We start from the raw sequence: 22,154 nt of genomic DNA, 5'->3' as shown, positions 1-22,154 counted from the left end.
TAGATCCTGCCATGTTTTGAAAAAAAGTCTGTACAGATCCTCTAACTGAGTATTTGATTTTTTTCCAATTTCAAATAATGTAACACATCGGTTTCCCACTGACTTAAAAGAGGAGAGTTTGGGTTCTTCCAGTTTATCAGAATAAGTCTGCGTGCCAACAGTGTAGTGAATGCAATCACAATTTGTTTGTCTTTCTCCACTTTAAACCCCTCTGGAAGAACCCCAAACACAGCTGTTAATGGGTTAGGAGGGATTGTGAGTCCAAGGCTGTCTGAAGGTAATTAAAAATTTTTGTCCAGAATAATGTTAATTTGGTGCAGGCCCAGAACATGTGACCCAGTGAGGCTGGGACTTGGTTGCAACGTTCGCAGGTTGGATCATGCCCTGGAAACATTTTGGAGAGTTTTAGTCGAGACAGATGTGCTCGATATATAATTTTGAGTTGTATAATTGTATGCTTTGCATATGGAGCTCGAGTGAATTCTCTGCATTGCTACTTTCCACTCCTTTTCTGATATATTAATTGAGAGATCTTTTCCCAGTGTCCTCTTGGATCTTTGAAAGGAAGGGATTGTAAAATGATTTTATATATTGTAGAGATGGAGTCTAATCCTTGAGATTGAGCAATATTTTTCCAGCGTGGATGAGGGTGCAAGATGAGGAAAATCTGGAAGGTTCTGTTTAACAAAGTTCCTGATTTGAAGATAGTGAAAGAAATGTGTAGCTGGAATGTTAAATTTGGAATGTAATTGTTCATAGGATGCAAAGACGTTGTCTATATAAAGATCTCTAAGCAAGTTAATTCCAAATTTTTCCAGATATTAAAAACTGCATATGTTTGTGAAGGTTGAAAGAGGTGGTTCTCTTGCAGGGTGCCACAGATAAAAGCTTCTCCGTCTTAAAATGCTTTCTACATTGGTTCCAGATTCTAAGTGAGTGGAGCACAATTGGGTTATTAGTGTATTGCCGATAACGTGTGTTTATTGGAGCACAGAGCAAGGAATACAAAGAAGTACTGCAGGATTTTACTTCTATTGCGGTCCAAGCCTGTGTATGTTCTTCTATTTGTGTCCAGGTTCTTATCACCTGTATATTTGCTGCCCAGTAATAAAACTGGAAGTTAGGTAGAGCCATGCCGCCTTCTGCCTTTTGTCTTTGTAGGGTGCTCTTTTGATGCGTGGATGTTTTGAATTCCAAATAAATGAGGTTATTGTTGAATCTAATTGCTTAAAGAATGATTTATTAATGTATATTGGAATGTTTTGAAATAAGGAGCTTAGGAAGAATATTCATCTTAACAGTGTTAATTCTTCCAGCTAGTGTGAGATGAAGGGTTGACCATCTATGCAAGTCTTGTTTAATTTTTTCCATGCAGACGGCGAAATTTTGTTGATAAAGAGCTTTATGTTTACTTGTGATGTTTACCCCGAGGTATTTAAACTGTTCTGCAATGATAAAAGGTAGGGTGTCTAATCTAATATTATATGCTTGAGAATTCACTGGAAAGAGTACACTTTTATTCAGATTAATTCTGAGTGCAGAGATCTTTTGAAATTCTGTGAGTGCTGCTAAGACTGCAGGCACAGAATTTTCTGGGTCCGATATATACAGTACCATGTCATCTGCATATAATGAGATTTTCTGTTCCAGTCCTTCTCTGCTAATCCCCTTTATCTGATCAGTATTTCGACAATGTATTGCCAGTGGATCAATGGCAATCGCAAACCGCAGCGGTGACAAGGGCTATCCTTGTCTAGTACTAGTTTAAAGTAGTCTGAGCAAATGTTGTTGATGCAAACTGAAGCTTCTGGGTTAGTATACAGTAATTTAATCCATGCACAAATGTTCGGGCCAAACCCAAACTTCTCCAATATAGTAAAAAGGTATTTCCATTCAATCATGTCGAATGCTTTTTCTGCATCCAATGATAATAATATTTCTGGGGTGTTTGATTTAGTTGGTGAGTATATTACATTAAACAGGCGTCGAAGATAAGTGTCGGCCCCTAATAAATCCAGTTTGGTCTTGTGATATTACTGAGGGGAGCACTTTCTCCATCCTTCTAGCTATGATTTTAGAGTATTTTAACGTCGTTATTCAGAAGTGAAATTGGTCTGTATGATGCACATTGTAATAAGTCCTTATTTTGTTTTGGAAAGACAGTGATTAGTGCTTGGCGAAAGGTTTTTGGAAGAGATCGGTTATCTCTGGCTTCTGTAAATGTTGCTAATAGGAGGGGAGCTAGCTGAGCGGAGAATTTCTTGTAAAACTCTGCAGGGTAGCCGTCAGGGCCTGCTGCTTTTCCACCTTGGAGTGACTTTATAGCATCTAGTAATTCTGATAATGCCAGAGGTTTATCAAGTTCCTCCACACTAAAAGCGTCTATTTGTGGTATCTGTAATGTATCCAGAAATGCATTAGATTGTATATTGTCTTCTTTAAACTCAGTAGTATATAGGGATTTATAGTAGTCTCTGAAAGTGTGCATTATATTTTTGTGTTCGATGATTTTATCTCCGTTCATGTTAGTGATTACCGAGATTGCGTTGCGCACTTCTTGCTTGTGAATTTGTTGAGCTAAAAGCTTATTAGCTTTCTCTCCATGTTCATAGTAATGATGTCTGGATTTGTAAATTAGTTGTTCAGTTTCTTTAGTTGTCAAGAGGTTTAATTCTGAATGTAGAGTCTCGCTTGGTAGTCTGGCATGTTCTTCATCTATTTTAGTAATTTCGCTTTTTATCTCTGCTACTTTCTTCGCTTCGGATTTATTTCTGTGGGAAAGATATGAGATAATCTGTCCTCTTAAGAAGGCCTTAAGAGTTTCCCAGAGTATTCCTGCAGAGATCTCGGGGGATGTATTTGTCTCTAGAAAGAATTTGATTTGTTTGGATATAAATTCAGTACAATTCTCGTCAGCTAATAGAAGCAGGTTGAGGTGATATCTTTTCTACGTTTTTTATTTGTTCTGCCTTCACAAACTGTGACCTGTGAAGCATCATTCTATAACTTTTTATGTATGTTTTGAATATCTTAATGTTAGACATGATTTTAAACTATTTGGCCCCTAGTCAGACATGCCTGAAAGTTCTAGTTTCTTATTGAGGATGGTTAATTTGTTGAATGTGTGATATGGTGAGAAGATAATAAGAAGTGAAAACCAAGTCGTGACTCACAGGGAATCATCTAAGGCCTGCTTGTTCACCCACAGCCAGTTGTTCTCTTGGTTTTCACCAGTCAGGCCCATCCAGTAAAGTGTTTGTTCTTCCATCAATTGACGAATGGACTCCTGCAAACGTAAACAGAAGTACTTTAAGTATGGTATCCCCTGAAAGATCACCAGAAATGAAAAAGCTGAAACACACAACAGACTACAGGGAGACTCTCAGTACTTGGAATATCAAGCTCAGCTTTAGCAGATGATGGCTTCTTGAGCGGAGTCTCTAGGAAGGCAGTGTGGCCCTCAGTCCTCACCACTGATTCGCTGATTAAGCAGTTTCATATTGTCATGTTCTGGGTTGTGGCTTGCATAAATGACACTTGCAAATAGTTTTTTTAAAGCACACTATATTCTTGAACTTCCAGAGCTGGAGGTGGCAAGAGTTAAAGATGTTAAGATTTGCATTGGGGGTGATGAGGATGGATAGGATTAGAAATGAGAACATTAGAGGGTCAGCTGAAGTTGGACGGTTGGGAGACAAAGTCAGAGAGCCGAGATTGCGTTGGTTTAGACATGTGCAGAGGAGAGGTGAGGGTTATATTGGGAAAAGGATGTTAAGGATAGAGCTACCAGGCAAGAGAAAAAGAGGAAGGCCTAAGAGGAGGTTTATGGATGTGGTGAGAGAGGACATGCAGGTGATGGGTGTAACAGAACAAGATGACTTGGACAGAAAGATATGGAAAAAGATGATCTGCTGTGGCAACCCCTAATGGGAACAGCCGAAATAAGAAGAAGAAGAAGGAGAAGAAGAATAAGAAGAAGAAGAAGAAGAAGGAACTCCTTATAAGATAGTTTAAGCAAGAAAAAACACTTACCTCAACATCCATCCATCCATCCATCCATTTTCTAACCCGCTGAATCCGAATACAGGGTCACGGGGGTCTGCTGGAGCCAATCCCAGCCAACACAGGGCACAAGGCAGGAACCAATCCAGGGCAGGGCGCCAACCCACCACAGGACACACACAAACACACCCAGCACACACTAGGGCCAATTTAGAATCGCCAATCCACCTAACCTGCATGTCTTTGGATTGTGGGAGGAAACCGGAGCGCCCGGAGGAAACCCACGCAGACACGGGAGAACATGCAAACTCCACGCAGGGAGGACCCGGGAAGCGAACCCGGGTCTCCTAACTGCGAGGCAGCAGCGCTACCACTGTGCCACCGTGCCGCCCTACCTCAACATACTTTTTTAAATTTAAAATCATATTCTTGAAAACAGAGGTTTCTTTAGGTGCTGGCAAGTGCAGATGGCACTGCATTATGCATTAATCACCTTTGCATTTTATAAATTTGAACATTTCACAGTGGAACAAAAAAGCACATTCAGTTTTCATGTCTTAATATTGAGAGGGAAGCATGCAAAGACCTACCAAAAGAGCAGTTGAAGGTGTGCTATGGTGCTTTGATGTTTCAGTGATATGCGGCATTCTATTGCTTGTGTCTGAGAATTGCTGAACTGTGACCTAACAGTTTGGTCTGTGTAATGATTTACAAGGACTTTCTGGAAAATGTAAGAAAGTAAAGAGTATGCTGCTTGACCTAAAATATAGTGTGGTAAAAGTAGCTGTTTGTCAAATCTACTCAAATAAATAGCTGAAAAATGTACTTTAGTAAAGTAACAAAGTAGTTGTACTTAGTTATTTTACACTTCTGGGTGGATCTGAAAGACAGAAGCACCCCAGCTGTAGAAAAGCTAAAAAGGCTCTCTTCAATGATGCTTTTCCCTTTCAACTGTTTCATCAGATGTCATTGACATCTTGATTGGCTTGTTATTGGCTTCATTGCATCTCCTTATTGTGCCACTCAAAGTTAAAATCAAAGTAAGCTTGCAGTGTACACAGTGCAAATAATGCAGCATACTCTTTACATATGCGGATACAATTAACTGCTACAATTACATAGAGACCATTAAATACAAGTTCCACATATCAATGTCATGACTGATCTTTTGACATGACAAAGTGACTTGTCCGTAAACTGGACAAAGATCTAAGATGTTATGGTAAGTTGGAAGATCATGGGGGTCTGCATTGTGTTGATGAGTCTAATAGCCAGGGGGAAAAAGTTATCAACTAACTTGACAGATGGGGCTATGATACTGTAGCATGTTTTTTCCAGATTGGAAAAAAATGAAGAATCCATGAGAGAAAAAGGTCTTGCAAAATGCAGTAGGCCTTGAGGACACAAAATTTGGAGAACATGTTTTCCAGAGTAGAGAGATACAGTAAGAACATAACGAATTTGACAAAGAAGATGAGACCATTCAGTCCATTGACCTCATTTGTTTAGATAACAGTTAAGCTGTTCCACTCAGCCTATCTCTTAATTTAAGAAGAAACAGCAGTGCCCTAAAAGTTCTTAATCTAGAATCCATTAGAATAAAGGACCTTGTTTATTCTAAAAAAATCTTGAAGTAAGGTGACTAAAAAGAGCACAGCTCTTTACACATCACTGAGGCAACTCATGGTAAGAACCTACTTAAATGGGCTTACTAGTGAACATATAGTATCATCATAGTATCATAATGCTTTTGCCTTACCAGCTCCTCTGTGTTTCCAACTACTGCAAGATGAGCCTTCTTAGATGTGCAAAATTCTGAACTCTTAGTCCAGGAATTTGCATCTGAGTTGTTGACATGGTAGCATCTCTTCTCAAATCTGTGCCATCCTTCAGGGCAGGAGTTACATGAGCCTGGTGTGGTCCCTAGAAAAAAAGGAACCAATTGTACACAATGGAAAATGCAATTGGTGATGACCTTGCCAAGTAAACCGAGTGAGAACTTCATGAAGAAAGCATTACTGAAAGGCCAATTCCTTATGAAACTAATCTAAAAGCCTTCATGGAAATTCAGCATATGCAATGGTCTGAAGGCAATTTAGTTCACTTATTGAAGCTAGAGGAGAAAGTAGGGTGAAATGACACCTTTTATTGGCTAACTAAATAGATTACAAATGCAAGCTTTCGATGGAAGCTAATGCCCCTTCATCAGGCAAGGTGTAACAACTATTTAGTTAGCCAATAAAAGGTGTCATTTCACCCTACTTTGTCCTATATCAATCTATGGCTAACACGGTACAACACCCTACTGTTATTGAAGCTACAAATTACAAGTGAAATGCCAGCCCTCCGAGTATTTCCTGGCGACTTATTGGTTTGAACTGATGAGGTCAGGAAGAACCATAGTGCACCGTTTTCCTGTACAGCTTCCTTCAGATAGCCCAACCTCTGCTGCATGACACAACAAAGTTAAACTTGAACTTGCTTACTGTATTCAACCACCCAGATTTAATTACTTCCCTTTTCTCTTGTGACTGACATTTTCAAATATTCATAACCTCGAAGTACTGCGATGGATATTATAGAAATCTCATATGTCTGTGCTTACTTTATATCACACATTGGCATGTGTACCTGTCCATAGGGGACAGCTAAAGGTCTCTAGCAGGGACGTTCTTAGGCATCCGCGTATGGTCCCGACTGTGAGGGGGGCCACCGGCCCAGCCCCTCATGTCGTGTGTCACGATACCCTCCTCATCCTAAATTTTATCGTTCTGAGTCGAATTCGGAGGGGAAAGGGTAGGTGCAGGGGGCAGCAGACTGGGAATGTACAAATAGCGATCGCTCAGTCTGGATAAACCATTGCACAATGTGGTTTGGTTACTGGTCTTCTAAGGCCTTTTCCGGATGTTTTATTAGAACACCTTCCTGAGCTCTGGAGGGGTGCCGCACCCCCAGACCACGCCCCCATCCAGAGCCTGCACATCCGGGGCCTGCACATTTCTGATCTGTGTAGGGCCCCCAAACTGCTAAGAACGACCCTGTCTCTAGTGACTGAAATTCTACTGCCACTCCAGGAGTTGGTGCTATGTCCTAATGCCTTTCTCTATTCCTCCTTCTGCAGACTGGATGTTTGATGGTTATAACACCTTTGACATCACTTCCACTGCCCACCCACCTGGATTCACCTCTTCCTGTCCGAAGGACCCAAAACTGGAAGCTCCATCATCTTGGGACAGTTCTGATCTGAACTCTCATCTGCAAAGATGACTCATCATTAGTTGCGTGTATTTTGTTTATTTTTCCAATGCCAGTTATGCAGGGTGACCCAGCTAGTACCCCAACTCTTTATTGCTGTTGTTTATTTCTCTTACAGTGGTGTAGTCCGCAGGATTTATTTCTAAGATGACAAAGCAACAGGACGTGACAGACATTTTTCAGCCCATGGCAACAGGAAGAGGCAGGTCCAGGTGGATGGACACCAAAAGTGATGTCAGAGGTGTTATAGCCATTAATCATCCAGTTTGCAGAGTTAGTAATAGAGAAAGGCATTTGGACACAGCACCAAACGTTGGAGCGACAGTAAAATTTTAGTCACAAGAGTCCTTCAGCTGTCCCCTATGCACATGTGCATGACAGGACATTTTAATTCACTGTTGCTAAGCCCACGGCCCCAGTGCTCCAATCCATCCCTATTCCTCAAGATACAAACCTTGTGTTTTCAATGGTGCCTTTGTATACGGGGAGTTTGTGCCTCCATGCTCTGATCCAACAACTGGCTCATTGACAACTTGAAAGAAAAAAGAAAAAAGATGTGATATATCAAATAATAACATGTTTAAGATTACTGATGCTGCAGAATATTTGATTAATCTAGAAAAATGGAAACAGAAAGAATGAGATATTAACACGAATCAATGGAGTCATGACACTTTTACATTAAATACTGCAATTTGTTTACACAAACAAAATAAAAAAGAACAACTTTCTCTCTGTTGTACATAGCAGGTGCTAAGACATTTGACTTGCAATTGAGTTTGAGACAACCAGATAAGCTGAGTTATAAGACAAGAGAGTGAAGGTTCAAAATTCACTTTCTCTTAAAACATTAATAACAGGAAAATGTTTCTGTTTTCAAAGTAGGAACCAGGAAGATGGCACGTCAGTCTCATACTTTGTGCCAATTTCGATTAAACTATCTGAGCACTGAGAATTTAAGGACTTATGGTGCCTATAAAAAGTATTCACCCCTTTGGAATGTTTTACATTTTATTATTATATAGAACAACATTGAATCATAGTGGCTTAAATTTGGCATTTTTGAGCATAAATCATTACCCCATGCATCCCAAATAAACCGTAAAACAGAGCTATCAAGGAAAACGTCAGTGTGGTCTAGTGGCCACAAGGGGGCAGGCTCTCATGCTAAAACTGCCTGCTGTTCAACCGTCTACTGCTCCGAGCTGCACAGCAGTTCAGTAAACTGTGTTGTGCTGAACGTTGAATTGGTTTTAGGATATATAACATGAAGGGCTCAAAAGAAAAAATAATCTTTAAAGCACAAGAGATGCAATTGTTGAAATTTTCTGCTTGATTGTTTGCTGTCAAAAAAAGATGGATCTGCATAGAGAACTGTGTAGGTTTAGGAGTGAAAACTTCCAACCAGTAGACAAGTGAGTGTTTGTGCTTTATAATAGACTGGCATTCCAACCTCTCCTGATTAGATCCTGTCCTGCCACCTTGAACTGGAGTAAGTGAGTTCAACAATTCCTGGATGGAGAGACAGACACTAGAAAGACCCTCACCCTACAGCTTGAATCCTGTGACAGAATAAAATGATCAAACCTGCTTAATCCAGTTCAGAGTCATGGAAGATCAGGGCTGGTCATGGCAGCACTGGTCACAAGACAGAGTGAGGCAATAGTCCACTGCAGGGCCCATTCACACTTACACACACAAGACCAGCTTGGAATCAATAATTAACCAAACAAGCACATCTTCAGGGAGACATGGGGAGAACATGCAAACGCCACACAGATGAGGAACAAGCATACATTTTGAACCTAGGATGCTGGATCTGTAGGACAGCAGCACTAAATCAAAAAACATAGTTGTGCAAAGTCCCTTTTTACATTTAGTTTAAAAAGCAGCCACCACCTTGGAGGTTTCCACAGTTTATTGATATTTTCTGAATCATAATAATTTTAATTTGGCTTTTTTTGACAGTGATGAACTCTTTTAGTGAACTCTTCAAAGTGGTCTAAAGTAACTACAAGTACAAAACACAAATGAATTAACCACATAAGAATTCAGTATTCAGTAGATCCCCCTTTGGCAGCGATGATGGCTTTAAGTCTGTGGGCACAGGTCTCTCTCTTTCTGTCAGTTTTGCACATCTGAACTCAAACTCTGTCAGATACTGTGAGGGAACAGACTTTGTCAAGTCCAGCCACTAATTCTTAGTTGAAATCTGTTCTGGACTGTGACTCAGCCTTTCCAGGACATCAACTTTGGTATTTTGAAGCCATTCCTTCATAGCTTTGGTTTTATGCTTGCGGTTGTTGTTTTGCTAGAAAACAAATCTTCTCCTAAGGCATAGCAATGCTGCAGACTGCATCAAGTTTTCCTTCGGGATTTCCCCCTTATTTTGCTGCATTCATTTTATGTTCACAAGCCTTCCAGGGTCTGATGCAGAGAAGTATCCCCACAGCATGATGCTGCCACCCCCAGGCTTCATGGTGGGGGTGGCATACTTTTAATAATGTGCAATGTTCAAATACAGAATTTAATCTGATGGACAAAGTTCTCAATTTTGGTGTCATCAGACAAAACAGACTTTAGATTCTCCTGCATGCCTTCTGGTAAACTCCAGTCGTGTCCTTTTATTTTTATTAGTGGCTTTCTCTTTGCCACTCTTCTATAAACATAAAGCTGCAACTGGTGAAGCACAGTCATGATCTGTACAGTCTCTCCAGGATGAGTCTCTGTAGCTTGTAAGTCCTATTAGAGTTCTCAGAAGTCTCCAGGTGGCCTCTCTCACTAGTCTTCTCCTTGCATGACAACTCGTTTTTTGGCAGATTTACCACTGTGCCATTCTCTTTCCATTCCTTAAGGTTGATTTAACTGGACTCCAAGGGCTATTCAATCACTTGGATATTTTCTTGTCTCCATCCCCTGACTTGTGCTTTTCCACCCCATTTTCATGGAATTGGAATGTTCTTATAGATAGTGTAAGGGACGGCCGGCAGTTTATTGCGGCCGTTATGCCCCAGTAACGGAAGGATGGGGGAAGGCTCAAGGACACTGCCTCCCCCAGGATGATAGCTGGCCCCTTCCCTGGACTGCAGTGGTGCCTCAGCTGCCTGCATCTTGTTTATGGTGGCTGTAGTGCTTAAAAGGCACTTTGAAAAAGGAAAAACAATTAAAAGAGCTTCTTCGTTCTTTTACCCTGTGTCTGCGTATCTGTCTGTTGGGTTTAACGGGGTGACAGCAACCTCTAGCATTCACAATAGATAGATAGATAGATAGATAGATAGATAGATAGATAGATAGATAGATAGATAGATAGATAGATAGATAGATAGATAGATAGATAGATAGATAGATAGATAGATAGTGCAAATATTTATCAGATTAATTATTTTGTGTTTTACCATTTTACAGAGATCATGTCTAACTTAGATGTTGTTTTTCTGTTGATCAGTATTTAAAAACCCAAATGAAATCTACTGTGAATCAGTGTTGTATGACAATAAAAAGTGAATACCTCCAAGGGGATAGAATACTTTTTATAGACCCTGTGCATAAAAGAGCTCATGCTCTTTTACAACAGTATATTTATAGCTGCCACATCAACTTAATCTTCAACCCAAAAATAAAAAGGGAGTTTAAAATTATAAACATTAACGGTTCTTAGTCTAAACGTGGTAACCAGGTCTCCAAATACCTGCTCTTCACTCCAAATTATCAAAAGTATACTTCCATAAATTGCACAGTTTATTTAAAGAACATACTTTGGATGCTGTTCACTGTCAATAGCACTATATAAAACAGATGACCTTTATATATACATGAGTGTCAATGTTAATGCTACTTCTCTAACAGAAAACAAATATCAATTCACTGCTGGGTCCATTTCTTTCCTGGTGACCAATACTTACATACAAAAAAATGTAAAATCCCAAAAATGGCACCAGCTGCAATCAGGAGGCCAACAGTCACTCCAAGAACAATCCAGATGGTCCTCATAGGTCGAGGTGGTCGCCTTTGAGGAGCACCTATTTGGGGAGAGGAACATGAAACATTCTGAAGTGATGGCAAATTATTAACCCAGGTTTTCATTCCCTTCTTTTAGCCTCTCCTTTCTTGTAATGCAATAATCAGGTTATCATTTCTACAGAAACTGTTATTTAATTGGATAGAATTGTTGTAGTGTTCTGGTCTCAGAATTACTTTGAATAAAAGTGTACTCTTTCCAGTGAATTCTCAAGCATATATTAGATTAGACACCCTACCTTTTATCATTGCAGACCAGTTTAAATAAATATCACAAGTAAACACAAATCTCTCTATCAGCATATTTCTATATGGAAAAAAATAAGCAAGACTTGCATAGATGGTCAACCCTTCATCTCACACTAGCTGGAAGAATTAACGTTGTTAAGATGAATATCCTTCCTAAGCTTCTTTTTTTATTTCAAAACATTCCAATATACTTCAATAAATCATTTTTAAGCAATTAGATTCAACCATAACCTCATTTATTTGGAACTCAAAACATCTACGTATCCAAAGAACAACCCTTCAAAGACCAAAAGCAGAAGGTGACATGGCTCTACCTAACTTTTAGTTTTATTACTGGGCAGCAAACATACAAGCTATAAAAACCTGGACACAAATAGATGAACATACACAGGCTTGGTCCACAACAGAAGTAAAATCCTGCAGTACTTCTTTATATTCCCTGCTCTGTGCCCCAATAAATGCAAGTTATCACCATTAAACTAATAACCCAATTGTGCTTCACTCACTTAGAATATGGAACCAATGTAGGAAGCATTTCAAGATGGAGAACCTTTTATCTGTGGCACCTCTGCATGAGAAACACCTCTTTCAACCCTCGCAAACATATGCAGTTTTTATTATCTTTTAATAGCAGTATTTAATATCTTAAGATTTGGGATTAAATTGCTTAGAGATCTTTATATAGACATCTTTGCATCCTATGAACAATTACAATCCAAATTTAACTTTCCAGCAACATATTTCTTTTACTATCTTCAAATTAGGAACTTTGTTAAACAGAACCTGACCGATTTTCCTCATCTTGCACCCTCGTCCTTGCTGGAAAAAATATTGCTCAATTTCGAGGACATAGATACTATTTCTGCAGTACATAAAATTATTTTACAGTTCCTCCCTTTCAAATATCCAAGAGGACACTGGGAAAAAGATCTCTTACTCAATATATCAGAAAAGGAGTGGAAAATAGCAATGCAGAGAATTCACTTGAGCTCCATATGCACAAAGCATACAATTATTCAACTCAAAATTATATATCGAGCTCATCTGTCTCGGTTAAAGCTGTCTGAAATGTTTCCAAGGAAAGATCTAACCTGCGAACGCTGCAATCAAGTTCCAGCCTCACTGGGTCACATGTTTTGGGCCTGCAGCAAGTTAACATCATTCTGGACAAAAATTGAAGTGCCTTTCAGACAGCCTTGGTGTCACAATCCCTCATAACCCATTAACAGCTGTGTGTGGGGTTCTTCCAGATGGGTTTAAAATGGAGAAGGGCAAGCAAACTGTGATTGCCTTTACTACACTTTTGGCACATAGATTTATTTTGCTAAACTGGAAGAATCCTAACTCTCCTCTTTTAAGTCAGTGGGAAACTGATGTTTTATACTATTTGAAATTGAAAAAAGTCTAATTCTCAGTTAGAGGATCTGTACAGAACTTTTTCAAAACCTGGAAGGATCTAATCAATAATATTTTAGAATAATAAGGAGTAATTCTCTCTGCATTTCATTTTATTCTCCAGTCATCTCTATCGCCCTATTAAACTCATCAATATAGGTATGCTTACAAGCTTTAAGTATTATTCCGTTGGCCATGCTCTCTTTTTCAGGGGTGGGGTTAAATTTGTTTTCAATCCTATTTTTTGTAAAAATTGATCTATCTGTATGGAATGATTACAAAAAAATTAATAAAATTTAAAAAAAAAGAAAAAAAAAAGAATTGTTGTAGTGCCGTCAAGTGAAAAGCAAAAAGAGCTGAGACCTTTCTGAGCACCATAAGTGAAACGTTTACTCATTTTTAGAGAACTGCTTTTAATTCTACTAAGTCACATATTTTTCATGGTCCTCTTTCAGATTATCTGAGACTTTCGTAGATGATGTGTTAAAAAAAGCTGTCTTTATAACTTTAGAGACAAGCAAATGAAGTAACCATCTAAGTGTCACATTGTGAAGCAAGCAATTGTTGTGATCTTTGTTTCAAATTTCATAGATTGATTTTTTCCTCATTTTTTAAATGTTCTGGCTTATTTATATTTGTTATTTATTTTCAAGATGCTGCTGTGGGCTGGCACCCTACCTGGGATTTGTTCCTGCCTTGTGTCCTGTGTTGGCTGGGATTGGCTTCAGCAGACACCCGTGACCCTATGTTAGGATATAATGGGTTGGATAATGGGTGGATGGATGGATTTTCAAGATGTCATTTCAGCATCATTGTATTCATCACAGGGTCCTCCATTTAATTTTGTTTTACTGTCACAGTCATATGCTTTACGGTTGTGCTGGCCATTGTTACCACATATCTGTAAATTGCTGTGGCTGTGATATCACGGGCTGTCACCTACTTAAAATGGAGGCTTGCTGCACCGGGTATCAATACATTTGGAAAAAGAACAGTACCCATATTTATCATCTTAGAATTATTCCTAAGAATTGCACTAAGTGTCTGACTAGGATAAGAATTTGTCCTACCTCAGAGTAGGACATGAGAAGTATTTATGAAGTGTCCTACACACATTCCCAGCAAGGCATTGGGGGCCATGGTTGAAAGTAAATGATGCCACTATATTACAGCACTAAAGAGCTGAATAGTGGTACACAAGATGACATTTTGTAGTTTCCTTGCATATCTTACAGATATATCAACCTCGATGAAGAAACACCATCTACAGCTCAACCTGACAAAAACCAGGCTTCTTCTGATCCCAGCCAGCCAGTCTGCACAATTCCTCATCTCTTTAAAGCTTGGCTCACTGTCGCTAATACTTGCCAGGTCAGTACGACATTTTGGGGTGGTAGCTGATGAGCAGTTTTATTTTTCTGACCACATTTCTACTGTTTCTCGTTCAAGCAGGTTAACGCTTTACAACCGCTGCAAGATCAGACTTTGTCTGATGTATGTAGCACAACATCTGGTCCAGGCTTTGGTCTTGTTGCACCTGGGCTACTGCAAGTCTATTCTGACAGGAGTACCCGCATGTGCTATCAGGCTACTGCAGATGGTCTAGAATGCAGCAGCCTGTATTGTAGTTAACTGGCTGAGACGGGCACATGTCACTCCTCTCTCTTCAGGTCGCTACATTGGCTCACTGTAGCTGCACACATTAAATTCAAATCCCTGATGCTTGCCTACAGAGTAGTTAATGGGTCAGCACTCAAGCATATGGAGGCACTGGTGAAGCCCTATACTCCTCACCCACTCAGGTCTGCCAGTGAACAGCAACTGGTGATGCCTCCTCTGTGTGGTATCAAGTCTCAAACCAGACTTTTCCTGTGTAACTCCTAATTGGTGGAACGAGCTACCTACCTCCATCTGTACTGCTGACTCCCTCAGTGTATTCAAGAAGCAACTGAAAACCACTCCTCCTGTGTAGAAGAGAAACAGGACATTGAGGAGGGCCCTTCCCTGTGTCTCGGATTAGCATGAATATATCGGTCCTGCAAGCGAACTATGATTCTAAGTGCGATGAGAGAAGTCGCAAAATCAACCAGAATGTTCAAGCAAATTATAGAAAAAAACCTGATCTAAATCCGTTCAGTAGTTCTGTCGTTCGCTAGCTAAGTGGATGTAAGATACGCCCCGAGGCTGGTATGTGGGTGAGGAGGGTGCCGCCCCCTCCATTCGGCCCACTGCATCTCTCTCGGATTCGCGCAAATAAATCGGTACCGCAAGCGAATTAGGATACTTGGCATGATGAGAGAAATCACAAAATCATTCAGAATGTTCAAGCAAATTATAGAAAAAACCTAATCTAAATCCATTAAGTAGTTCTCTTGTGAAAAGCAGACAGACAGACAGACAGATGTTGGATTTTATATATGTAGAGATTACATCTTTTTGTTACCTGTCCTACTACACTTGCGGAACAAACAGGCCTAGCCTAATGTGACTCGATTATGTTTACCTCTTTATAAAGTCACTTTAGATAAAAGTATCTGTAAAGCAAATAAATGTAATTGCAAATGTAAATGTCCTTGGAAATCATAAGGACACTTGGCAGTTTTCTGATACTAACTCTAAGGCTTCATCACAAAGATAATAATAATAATAATTAAGTATTTTGAAAAGAAGAAAAGGAATAATAAGAAAAAGAAAAATTGTCATTTTGCAATAACATCCAGAATACGTTTACATTCACATTACCAGGCCGAAGTGACTCAAATCTGATGTTTTGTCCTAATGTGACACAGCTCTAATGTTTTCAGGGCTGTGTGGAAACAGAAATTTGCTCTTTTCAAATTAGATTTGAATCACTTTCATATGTGGCCTTAGATTGGATATACAGTATATTCGATTCATGGCCATGTGACATGAATGAGAACGGTCAGATCAGAATTCATGTGTTTTTTTGCGTATACTCATGAACTGAGTGCTGTCTTTATTAGCCAGCGCTGACAGCGTGGCAAAACATTAGTGGAGGAGAGTTACGGCAGTGACAACAGCCACAGTCCCACCTGGTGGTGGGGCTAGCTTGCTGAAGGCCCCTCATGTCTAGCATAACTGTTAGTAAATTATTCGCAACAAGATCCTAGGGGCCAGCTGGGCAGTGGTGTCCACAACCGCAACACTATCAGATCACACGCTGGTGAGAAACAAACTTTTGTAATAACATTTTTAATTGCTTTATTACAGCAGCTGTAAGTTAGCAAAAATAAAACAAATTGTGGGAATGGAATGTTGGAGGTGTGGGTAGTATAGTACATAAATAAAAGCAAAAACTGTTCTGTGCTATAAAATGAAGCCCACACAAGTTCTGAGAAAATGGACATCATACAGTGAGGTGTCAATGGTTCCAAGAAATTTGCCTTGTTGGTAGGAAATTGCTTGGTCATATATATTACTTGTTTCTCTTTAGTGGTTTCTCCATTTTTAATGGTTTTAGCAGATAGCATCTGATCCGAAGCCATTGTATCGCTACTTCCAGACTTGATAGTTGCAACCATTTCTCTAGCTGCACTGTATGCATAACCTGCTTGCGGCTGTTGTGACGATTAATCAGCATCAGCATTCTCAGTTACCACCGTTGGCCCTTGCTCAGTTATGAGAAAGGTAGAAATCTTGGTAAGCTTAACTTTTTTCAATTCCTGTTGCTGGCATGCCTTACGTTTAGCAGCACCACTCTTATAATGTTTGCCGGATTCCGCTGCTACTGGCCGACATGGTGCCGTATGGCGAGAGTATAAAAAGCGTCAAATTGTTCAAATATTCTGCATTTGCCGACTAACGGTGACCATAGCTTAACAACAAAATTGCTATGATTTATCATTTACAAGTTCAAATTTCGAAAACTGTTGACATCAATCCAAAGCACAAAAGTAACAATTATTTACGATAATAATTTTTACATTAATAGTTTACACTATTCATGTGATGTTCTTTAAAACTTCTTCCATTCACGTCCGCTATGGCATGCCAAAGTTGCTAAATTTGGGAATGTGCACTTCTCTGTAAGGCATACTAGGATGTGTTGTGCTCCAAGCCTCCAAACTCCTGGGGCCTCATGTATAAACGGTGCGTACGCACAGAAATGTTGCGTAAGAACTTTTCCACGTTCAAATCGCGATGTATAAAACCTACACTTGGCGTAAAGCCGCGCACTTTTCCACGGTACCTCATGCCTTGTCGTACGCAAGTTCTCCGCTCGGTTTTGCAAACTGGCGGCACCCAGCGTCAAAGCAATGGTACTGTTCTTGTGTGAATACTCATTATTTTCATGACGCGGCTTTATAAATACACAGAAACTAACCGCATATTGTTTATTAGTGTAATGCATCTGATTGTAATTAACTTGTAACAATATAATGGTCCAGGGAACAGCCATAGTATTCCAAATGCCATAACTGCTTTAGCGTTGTTACTCTCACTTCTTCTTCTTCTTCTTTCTTTCAACTCCTCCCGTTAGGAGTTGCCACAGCGGATCATCTTTTTCCATATTGCTCTCACTGCACGACTCGGAGTATTGATATCACTGTATCTGAGTGTGAATCACAGCAGCAGCTGATCGGAAAGAGAATTATCGGTATACAGCTTTAAGGACACGCTGTCTCAGCCACTGCAAAACGTTTTAAAGCCTTTCCTGTACAGACCTCGCGGTTCAGAAACAGTTTAATCCCAAGAACTTTAAATGCACTCAATCAATTGCTCCTTGTAGAACTGTTAGGACTTATAAGTACAATCACCCCACTGTAAACTTGCACTACAGTTATAATATCTCACAACCTGAGCCACTTTATAAAGCGCGTATTTACATATGATGACGATATCATTTTTAAGGTGAAATGCAGCAAAATATGTTTGTTAAATTATACACATAAAACTTTAACTTCATTTAAATAATCTATATTCTTCACTGGGAGTGTCGTGAAGGATAGAATAATTAAACATGTACTACGAAGATATTTCAATGTTCTTTAAACGTTTTGAAGAATCGGCGCTAAGCTTACAGATGGCTTAACTTCTATTACAGAGCTGATTGTATGGCGATCGGTTACTTGGGGAAAGAAAAGCACTGACTGCAGGACGGCTACGCCAATATATATTGAATATAAAACAGAAAGAGAAAATAACAACACAGCTAAAAACGCAGCGACAAATTTCGACAAAAGATAAATGCTTGTCATGAGCACGAGGCTCATGAAACACATGTTTAATAACGTGCTTTAGCGCCTATCATCATGAAAATGACATCACGTATACATCTCAGTATTTTAGTTATTCAGAGAGCTGTAATATCACGAATGTAATGGACTCTGTGTCCAGTTGGAGGAAGAGAGCCAGTTTAAGAAACAAGTAGTGATTCACACACATAGAGCACATTGAAGATCAAATACAAAACAAAGCATTTAACGTGCTACTTTAATTACGATGTGATTTGAGAAACTGGTTAATTAAACGATTTTAAGATGAAGTTTATGATGTTCTACTTTAATGACAAAATAAACTACGTGATTAAAGTGGAAAATTCGAGATTAAAGTTGACATTTCGTGCTTTTTCCCCACCGTGTGCCTTTTTTCTCTGTACCCTAATAAACTTTCATATGACACTCAGACAGTGGGCTTACAACTCTTCTTTTCACGACAACTTTGATATGTGACTTCTTTTTTATTTCCGGCACTGTGCGATTTTGTGAATGTGAGCTTTCAAGTTTCTCCAACACGCTAAGTCACTCGATCAACTTCCTTTTGTTGATTATACCACGGTTTATTTGAACAAATAGTATGTTTTTCCTTTGCCTCCACTTGGTATTCGCTGAAATTCTTATATTTTCCCCGTGCTTTTCCCATTGTCTTTTCCCAGAAGGCTGCGCTTAAGGGCGATTTATATTGATTTGCATATTCAAATAGGCGTAATTCTGGGAGGATTTGGGGCGTTACAAAATGCCCCCAGGGGCCTCATGTATAACGCCGTGCGTAGAACTCGCACTATAACATGGCGTAAGCACAAAAGCCGAAATGTGCTTACGCACAGAAAAATCCAGATGCAAGAATCTGTGCGTACTCCAACTTCCACGTTCTTCCGCTACATAAATCCCGATCAGCGTGAAAACTAACGCTCGTGCACACGCATTATGTAACGCCCCAAATCCTCCCAGAATTACGCCTCTTTGAATATGCAAATCAATATAAATCGCCCTTAAGCGCAGCCTTCTGTGAAAAGACAATGGGAAAAGCACGGGGGAAACATAAGAATTTCAGCGAATACCAAGTGGAGGCAAAGGAAAACATACTATTTGTTCAAATAAGCCGTGGTATAATCAACAAAAGGAAGTTGATCGAGTGGCATAGCGTGTTGGAGAAACTTGAAAGCTCACATCCACAAAATCGCACAGTGCCGGAAATAAAAAAGAAGTCACATATCAAAGTCGCCGTGAAAAGCCGAGTTGTAAGCCCACTGTCTGAGTGTCATATGTAAGCTTATTAGGGTACAGAGAAAAAAGCCACACGGTGGGGGAAAAAGCATGAAATGTCCACTTCAATCTCGACATTTCCACTTTAATCACGTAGTTTATTTTGTCATTAAAGTAGAACATCATAAAATTCATCTTTAAATTGTTTAATTAACCAGTTTCTCAAATCACATCGTAATTAAAGTAGTACGTTAAATGCTTTGTTTTGTATTTGATCTTCTATGTGCTCTATGTGTGTGAATCACTACTTGTTTCTTAAACCGGCTCTCTTCCTCCAACTGGACACAGAATCAATTACATTCTTGATATTACAGCTCTCTGAATAACTAAAATACTGAGATGTATACGTGATGTCATTTTCATGATGATAGGAGTTAAAGCAAGTTATTAAACATGTGTTTCACTTCGATGAAATAATTTATTGCAGCAGTACTCAGGGGCGGCTCTAAGCTTGTGGTGGCACTGGGCAGAGGAAGAATCGGTGACTGGCTCCTTCGCCCGCCAATGTCATGCACGGTGGATGGCCACGTATGTTGCAGACACTAGCCGCCTCGTGCTCATGACACAAGCATTTAACTTTGCCGAAATTTGTCGCTGCGTTTTAGCTGTGTTGTTATTTTCTCTTTCTGTTTTATATTCAATATATATTGGCGTAGCCGTCACTGCAGTCAGTGCTTTTCTTTCCCCAAGTAACCGATCGCCATACAATCAGCTCTGTAATAGACGTTAAGCCATCTGTAAGCTTAACGCCGATTCTTCAAAACGTTTGAAGAACATTGAAATATCTTCGTAGTACATGTTTAATTATTCTATCCTTAAAGACACTCCCAGTGAAGAATATAGATTATTTAAATGAAGTTAAAGTTTTATCTGTGTAATTTAACAAACATATTTTGCTGCATTTCACCTTAAAAATGATATTGTCATCATATGTAAATACGCGCTTTATAAAGTGGCTCAGGTTGTGCGATATTATAACTATAGTGCAAGTTTACAGTGGGGTGATTGTACTTATAAGTACAAACAGTTCTACAAGGAGCACTTGATTGGCTGCATTTAAAGTTCTTGGGATTAAACTGTTTTGAACCGCGAGGTCCATACAGGAAAGGCTTTGAAACGTTTTGCTGTGGCAGAGACAGCGTGTGCTTAATGGCGTATACCGATAATTCTCTTTCCGATCAGCTGCTGCTGTGATTCACACTCAGATACAGTGATATAAATACTCCGAGTGGTGCAGTGAGAGAAATATGGAAAAAGATGATCCGCTGTGGCAACTCCTAACGGGAGGAGCTGAAAGAAGAAGAAGAAGAAGGAGGAGGAGAACTGAGAGTAACAACGCTAAAGCAGTTATGGTATTTGGAATACTATGGCTGTTCCCTGGACCATTATATTGTTACGAGTTAATTACAATCAGATGCATTACACTAATAAACAATATGCGGTTAGTTTCTGTGTATTTATAAAGCCGCGTCATGAAAATAATGAGTAACCACACAGGAACAGTAGCACTTCTTTGACGCTGGGTGCCGCCAGTCTGCAAAACCGAGCGGAGAACTTGCGTACGACAAGACATGAGGTACCGTGGAAAAGTGCGTGGCTTTACGCCAAGTGTAGGTTTTATACATCGCGATTTGAACGTGGAAAAGTTCTTACGCAACATTTCTGTGCGTGCGCACCGTTTATACATGAGGCCCCTGAAGTCTAAATTTGTGTAATCTGTAGGCCAGCTGAATACGTAATATCATCATTAATTGCCTGGACTTGCCTGGTGATGGTTAAACATGTCACTGAAACTGTGAATTATTAATGCAATGATTTAAGTTATTCATTTTTCTTTTTATATGTCCCAAGTGGGCCCCCAAGCTCGTAGACCCTTGTGCTTTGCACAATCCACACAATCCATTGCTAAACCACTGGTCCCACCATTGCTGGCTCATTTCTTGTACTCACACATCTCTTTGAGCAGCAATGTGAGTAATAGCTGTGAAAACAGTAAAAGCTAGCCGTCTGTGTTTTTATTGACTTCTCAACGTGATCACGTATGACTGATGATCTGTTTGCTTTCCTTTAGCGCAAAATGAATTGCATATGTTAGTTAGCTACTAGTGCATCCATTTTGTCAGTTTTAAAGGCATAAGTCTGACAAATGTGAAGTTTTTGCTGTTTTTGACACAGATAAGTCATGTACAAATGTATTAATGTACACATGTGTGCCGTTACAGATGTGTTCACATTACAGTTAGATGCAGGTCACTTGTACTTATGAATGTGAATCATCAAGATAGGAAAATCTGACCTGAGTTAAAAATTAGAATTGAGCAATGAGGTTCGTAGATTAAGCCTAATACAATTTGCACCCATGAATAGCTGTGTGTTGATATTGTGATATATTGAAATGCGTGTGCCCATTCGTGTGTGCCGTCAATCACACTAATAACTTCAGAAAGCAGAGATTTGCATGAATACAATACACAATACAATACAGTTTCTTTTTGTATAGCCCAAAATCACACAGGAAGTGCCGCAATGGGCTTTAACAGGCCCTGCCTCTTGACAGCACCCCAGCCTTGACTCTCTAAGAAGACAAGGAAAAACTCCCAAAAAAAACTTGTATGGAAAAATGGAAGAGTTCAAAGAGAGACCCCTTTCCAGGTAGGTTGGGCGTGCAGTGGGTGTCAAAAGAAGGGGGTCAATACAATACAATACACAGAACAGAACAAATCCTTAATA

General features: G+C 39.6%; 1 protein-coding gene across 2 annotated transcripts in view; it reads right to left on the bottom strand.

The window, feature by feature from the left end:
- The window catches only part of LOC120515811 (natural killer cells antigen CD94-like), a 36,308-nt gene that overhangs the window by 4,789 nt on the left and 9,365 nt on the right, over positions 1-22,154 (bottom strand). For both annotated transcript variants that reach the window (XM_039737134.1, XM_039737135.1), the window contains exons 2-5: positions 11,160-11,276; positions 7,712-7,789; positions 5,762-5,925; positions 3,174-3,286 (exon numbers count right to left, since the gene is read on the bottom strand). In XM_039737134.1, coding sequence (XP_039593068.1) covers positions 3,174-3,286; positions 5,762-5,925; positions 7,712-7,789; positions 11,160-11,276 — 472 coding nt within the window. The remainder of the gene's footprint in view (positions 1-3,173; positions 3,287-5,761; positions 5,926-7,711; positions 7,790-11,159; positions 11,277-22,154) is intronic.

The sequence above is a fragment of the Polypterus senegalus genome, chromosome 15 (assembly GCF_016835505.1).
Source record: "Polypterus senegalus isolate Bchr_013 chromosome 15, ASM1683550v1, whole genome shotgun sequence".
NCBI lineage: Eukaryota > Metazoa > Chordata > Cladistia > Polypteriformes > Polypteridae > Polypterus > Polypterus senegalus.
The sequence above is the reverse complement of the archived record's forward strand: the minus strand, read 5'-3'. Positions and strand labels throughout refer to the sequence as shown.